Source organism: Schistosoma haematobium, chromosome 3 (genome assembly GCF_000699445.3).
Source record: "Schistosoma haematobium chromosome 3, whole genome shotgun sequence".
Lineage (NCBI taxonomy): Eukaryota > Metazoa > Platyhelminthes > Trematoda > Strigeidida > Schistosomatidae > Schistosoma > Schistosoma haematobium.
In genome coordinates, this window is record NC_067198.1 from 29894028 (window position 1) to 29900318 (window position 6291).

At 46.8% G+C, this 6291-nt stretch overlaps 1 protein-coding gene across 1 annotated transcript; it reads left to right on the forward strand.

Moving 5' to 3' along the window:
- The first annotated feature begins 531 nt into the window (after positions 1–531).
- Positions 532–5888, forward strand: MS3_00005476 (uncharacterized protein). Its single transcript, XM_051213546.1, has one exon. The coding sequence runs from the start codon at positions 2786–2788 to the stop codon at positions 4085–4087; it is 1302 nt and encodes a 433-aa protein (XP_051069536.1). The 5' UTR covers positions 532–2785; the 3' UTR covers positions 4088–5888.
- The last annotated feature ends 403 nt before the right edge of the window (positions 5889–6291 follow it).

The following is a 6291-nucleotide window of genomic DNA, read 5'->3' on the forward strand; positions in this document are numbered from 1 at the left end:
AGGTTTCTGCAAGACCAGTTCTGACTGTGGAGTTATAGATTGTCGATAATTCAAAACAGTTTGTCCACTGATATTGTCAGAATAGTACTTTGAAGAACCATTCCCAGAGCGTTAAGTTTAGCTATTTTGTCTCCGATAAGACCATACTTGTTGTTTGTGACCGAGAATTGATATTTCAGGACAAGTGGGACAGCTTTGTTGGTCATATATCTAGAGTGCTTTCGTTGTAGCTACCAGGACCTGCTTTCGCATAATCGAATGTGACTTTGTAGGCAGTTCTTTATGTCATATGACGAACGAAGTCTCAACTAGGTTCTCAAGATTTAGAAAGTTGACTAAAATAGAGTACATTAAGCTTGTTTGTTAAGATGTAAAGGATGGGATATTGTGGTGTTTGAAAGAACTGATGATTCCTTTATACTTGTTGAATGCTTGATTTCGAATTCCAACTACAATACATTCATTTATGGTTATCTAGTACTTCTTGATCCTATTACGTTATTTCTGGGATTCTTAGTTCATACTATTGTAGTGACTCACAATTATCACGAGAACACGACTGGTTTAATAAAAACAATTATTATTATAACCAACTGTACCAGTGTTTGTTTTAATGTGCTTTTGTTTAACTGTGCTAATTATAGCCATTTTGTGCTTCCATTACCTTCCATCATTGTTCCGCGGTTTTTGGTATTGTTCGCACGTACTCCTGTCTTCTGCTTCCACTTGTACCATTTCTTGGCACGATCTCGGTATTCGTTCAATACCACGAGATCGCCAACGAAATAAATCTGGTTACGTTCGATCTTCGCCTTCTGATTTATCTGGCACGTGTTTCTTGGTAGCGGTGTTCACAGTTAATCTCAACTCGACGCCACGCTACAATTGGTGATCTCAAAGTTTGGAACACGCCTCAACCTCTGGTGAAATCTTCCAAAGAAGCCAATTCGGTGAGTCTATATTTTATCTATCCACGTCTGTCGTATATTTTCATATTAATTTTTAATATATAATATACACGACATGACGGATAGCGACAAGAATTCTATTAATGTTATAGACTCAGACGTACAGGCCATTCACTTTCGACCTGTATCATTCATCCCCCACGACCCAGAGGTCTGGTTTGCGGCATTAGAGTCCCAGTTTGAGACTCGTCGCATTACGAGCCAAAGGCAAAAGTACGCCTTCGCTCTCGAATCATTACCCGGGGACCATTTAGTAGCTGTTCGTGAGGTTGTCCTCAATTCTAACGTGCCTAATGTTTACGATCGCCTCAAAGAGGCAGTTCTCCGACATTTCCTCCCATCGAGGGAGGAACGATTGAGGACATTATTAGCCCGTCACCCCCTGGGTGATGCTAAACCAAGCCACCACCTCACGCGCCTGCAATCTCTTCGGGACCAACAGCAAGTGACTCAGAAATAGTTAAGGAATTGTGGCTCGAGTCACTACCAGCGCATATCCAACCCACTGTGACGGCACTGCTCGAGGACTCACCGCTTAACCAGATAGCCCTCATAGCAGACAAAATTTTAGCGAGGACTAGCAATAAAGACACCTATGTAGTTGCTTCAACGGCACGTCCTAAAGTAGACGTGGACGCCGGTCATTCCTCAGCGCATGGAGACAGGGACGGGTGTATTAACACACGTCTTACTTTTCGAGACCGTTGTAACGTACCCCAACCCTACGTCCCCCGAGCTCGCTCAAGTTCTCGCAAACGCGTCACCACTCGCCCAAAAAGGGCATCTTCCAAGCCACGCCGAAAGGCGGCTACGGAGGCGAGTGACAGTTGGTGCTGGTTCCATAGGTCCTTCGGGTCTGGCGCCCGCCGTTGTCGAGCACCATGCTCATACAAGGCGGGAAACGCCAGCGCCGGCGAGTAAAAGAGGCCGTACGCGCCGGCCCTTCACCCCAGGTTGGTCGCCTATTCTATGTGCACGATTACCGCACAAACGCTAGGTTCCTAGTAGACACTGGGGCCCAAGTTTCTGTCGTACCACGAGGTGGCAGCAAGTCACAAGCCACAGTGCTTCGACTACGCGCTGCGAATGGCTCAGTCATTCCTACCTACGGTACACGACAACTCGCGATCAACCTGGGCGACCGACGACGGTATCTGTGGACGTTCATCATTGCTGATGTTCCCACAGCTATACTAGGTATCGATTTTCTGCAGCACTATGAATTGCTTGTCGATTCACGTAGGCTGCAGCTAATCGATACTTCGTCGAACAGCAAATTCATGGGCTGTAAAGCCCACATGAACGCGTACCGAATCCTCGGCACTTTTTACTCGCGTGACGATAAATTCCACGCTTTATTCGAGAAATTCCCCGTACTCACTAAACCACTCGAGGAGCTTCCATCGGTGGCCAATCGTGTGGTACACCACATAGTCACCCGCGGACCGCCAGTCACGGCACGACCTCGCCGACTGGCACCGGACAAATTAGCTTTTGCTAAGCGTGAGTTTGACAATTTACTAGCTACTGGTATTATTCGTCCTTCTCACAGTCCATGGGCCTCTCCTCTTCACATGGTGCGCAAAAAAGATAGGGTTAGTTGGAGACCATGCGGCGACTACCGAGCTCTAAACGTAGTTACGCGCTTTGATAGCTACCCCATCCCCCACATACACGACATCACGGCATCGCTCAAGGTCACGACTATCTTTTCTAGGATCGATCTGGTACGAGCATATCATCAGATCCCAGTCGCTCTTGAAGATATCGAAAAGACTGCTATCACGACTCCTTTCGGTTTGTTTGAGTTCCTATGAATGCCATTTGGATTACGGAATGCTGCTCAAACTTTTCAAAGGTTTATCGATAGCATTGTACGAGACCTCGATTTTGTTCACGTCTATATTGATGACCTGCTAATCGCATCATCAAACGTAGATGAACATTATCAACATCTTACGCTATTATTCCAACGCCTTTCGGATAATGGAATAGTAGTTAACCCAGACAAATGCGAGTTGGGTAAACGAGAAATAATATTTCTGGGTCACGTTATCAAGCAAGAGGGTATTCTACCTTGTGAGGACAAAGTGCAAGCAATAAAGGAGTACAACGAGCCGTCCTCACTCAAGGAACTGAAGGCTTTTCTCGGTTTGGTTAACTTCTACCGTCGTTTCATCCCACACGCGGCAGAACGGTTACGACCACTAACCGACTTACTACGCGGCAACCCACGCAGATTGGAAATGAACGATTCTGCACGTACTGCATTCACTGAAATCAAAACGGCTCTTGCGCAAGCCGCTCTTCTCGCCCATCCCGATCCATCAGCCACGCTTAGTATAGCGGTTGATGCATCCGATGTTGCTATAGGAGCAGTCATGCAACAAAACATCTCCGGTAGTTGGCAACCTCTCGAGTTTTTCTCACGATGCCTTACTACCACGGAGACGAGATATAGCGCTTTTGGTCGCGAGCTGCTAGCAGCCTACTGCGCCATCAAACATTTCCGGCACGCAGTAGAAGGACGTCAATTCATCTTATTCACCGACCATAAGCCCTTAACGTATGCTTTGCATACCAAGTCTGACCGCTACTCACCACGAGAGTGCAGACATTTGGACTATATCTCCCAGTTCACGACAGACCTTCGTCACATCCAAGGCAAGTCGAAATGTGTTGCCGATGCTCTATCACGAATCCAAATGAATGCAGTTACTCTGCCGGTGCTCGATCTTCCTGCTATGGCCGCCGCCCAAGCAGATGATCTCAGTTGTACAAAAGCATCACACTCTACGTCCCTTCAGTATCAGGAAGTACCTCTAGCCACGACTTCTCACACCATCCTATGCGATACTTCTACCGGTTTTCCTCGACCCACCGTACCCTCTGCTTATCGCCGTCTCGTATTCGATGCCCTGCATGGATTGTCTCATCCAGGTATCGCAGCTACATTACGTCTCATCGCTGCACGATACGTCTGGCCGTCCATGAATAAAGATGTTCGTATGTGGGCGAAGCAATGCTTAAAATATCAACGATCAAAAGTACACAGGCACGTAGCCGTCCCCTTGGCACATTCGCTACGCCTGATGCTCGCTTCGACCACGTTCACTTAGACATTGTAGGACCACTGCCACCATCGCACCAGTATGATCATATACTCACCGCTTCACCAGATGGCCCAAAGCTATACAAATCACGTCTATCACGGAGGAGAGAGTTGCTCACCGCTTCGTAGAACGATGGATAACTCCATATGGTTGTCCCTCGACTGTCACGACTGACCGAGGACAACAATTTGAGTCCGCATTATTCTCCTCACTTACTCGGCTGCTTGGTACGGAACGCATACGCACTACCGCCTACCATCCAGCTTCAAACGGTTTAGTTGAAAGGTTTCACCGTCAACTTAAAAGTGCTCTTCGAGCACACGAAAACGACGACTGGTACGAAACCTTACCGATCGTTCTTTTGGGTATCAGAACGAGTTTAAAGGCAGATATCCAATGTTCCGCCGCTGAACTTGTATACGGCACGACATTGCGTCTGCCCGGAGAATTCTTCACACCACGGAGCAGGCCTGATTTCGGTAAATCAGACTACGTCCATCGACTGTCTGCATTTATGCGAACGCTGTCTCCAATGTCAACTCGAATACAACATCGACAGGTCGCTCTACCTCGAGAGTTATCTACCTGTTCACATGTTTTTGTACGAGTAGATTCGGTACGCAAACCTTTGCAACAACCTTACGAAGGCCCCTTTTCGCGTGATCGCTCGTCACGAAAAGACCTTCAAGGTTGATCGACACGGCCGCGTCGAGATCGTCAGCGTTGATCGTCTCAAACCAGCACACGTCGATGACAGTGCCCTATCTGATAACCTGAGATTCAATGCTAGACCCATCAAACCTACTAGCCGGATCCTCAAACCATCTTCAGGTCCCACGCTAGATGTACCTGAGACCTCATTCTCACGTCCCAGTCAACAGCACGAGTCATCTGCACCGTCTACGGACGAGACAACAGTCTCACGTCCAGATCAGCAGACCACGCTGCCCTTGACTTCGGATGAGGCTGCAGGCTCACGTGACGCGAACGAGACTACCGTCTCACGTTTCGGTCGCCGAGTACGGTTGTCCGTACGCTTCCGCGACTAGTCGCACAGTCAACAACCGATACGGTGTAGTGTTATTCCTATGCTACACGCATGCTACACTCTTCTCTTTTTTGATTTTCTTTTTGTTTCCTGAGCCCACGCCTTCAACCATCTCCGTTTGGTACCGTCGACTTCAGTCAACTTTGGCGAAAGCTGGCCTGATCACCCATGCTCTTGTCGACGCACTCAGTGGATATATTGGTTTCGAATGCTTGGCATACGCTTGGTCTCGAACTTGGTCGTTATGGTCGCTTCTGGTTCATCAGCTCAACGTGGTTTCGTCCTACGTATGCAGCGATTTCTGGTCCGGACCCCTACGAACGCAATCTTCAGATTCTGGATACAAACCATTCTCGTGTAGCATGCCAACCCAAGCAACAAATACAGCACATCGCTCCTGGTACCGTTTTCCGAAAAAGAACTTCGTTGGCAACTCGCCGATCAACGATCGCTCTCCTGTTCGCCAATTCTTCCGTCCTACAATCGCTCGTCAGCCGATCAGTCCCACGAGTTAAACCGCTATTTATCGAAAGTGTAAACCCTTTCTAGCGGGGGGCTCCTGTAGTGACTCACAATTATCACGAGAACACGACTGGTTTAATAAAAACAATTATTATTATAACCAACTGTACCAGTGTTTGTTTTAATGTGCTTTTGTTTAACTGTGCTAATTATAGCCATTTTGTGCTTCCATTACCTTCCATCATTGTTCCGCGGTTTTTGGTATTGTTCGCACGTACTCCTGTCTTCTGCTTCCACTTGTACCATTTCTTGGCACGATCTCGGTATTCGTTCAATACCACGAGATCGCCAACGAAATAAATCTGGTTACGTTCGATCTTCGCCTTCTGATTTATCTGGCACGTGTTTCTTGGTAGCGGTGTTCACAGTTAATCTCAACTCGACGCCACGCTACACTATGATTCAAATATTTCTAATTATCATAGACATTCAATAACTTTACAGACTTGAATCCATACAACCCTAGAAGAAAGATACTCGTACTGTTACAAATTTTTTTCATAGCGTTTGTCAGGGTTTCTGTAATAAAATCGAGACTTTAGGTATTCGAATCAATATAATAACTTAGAATTCTCGAGTTAGTGCAGTTTAAGTGAGGTAGAACTAGATGAGCACAAATAAACGTATTATATTTGTAATT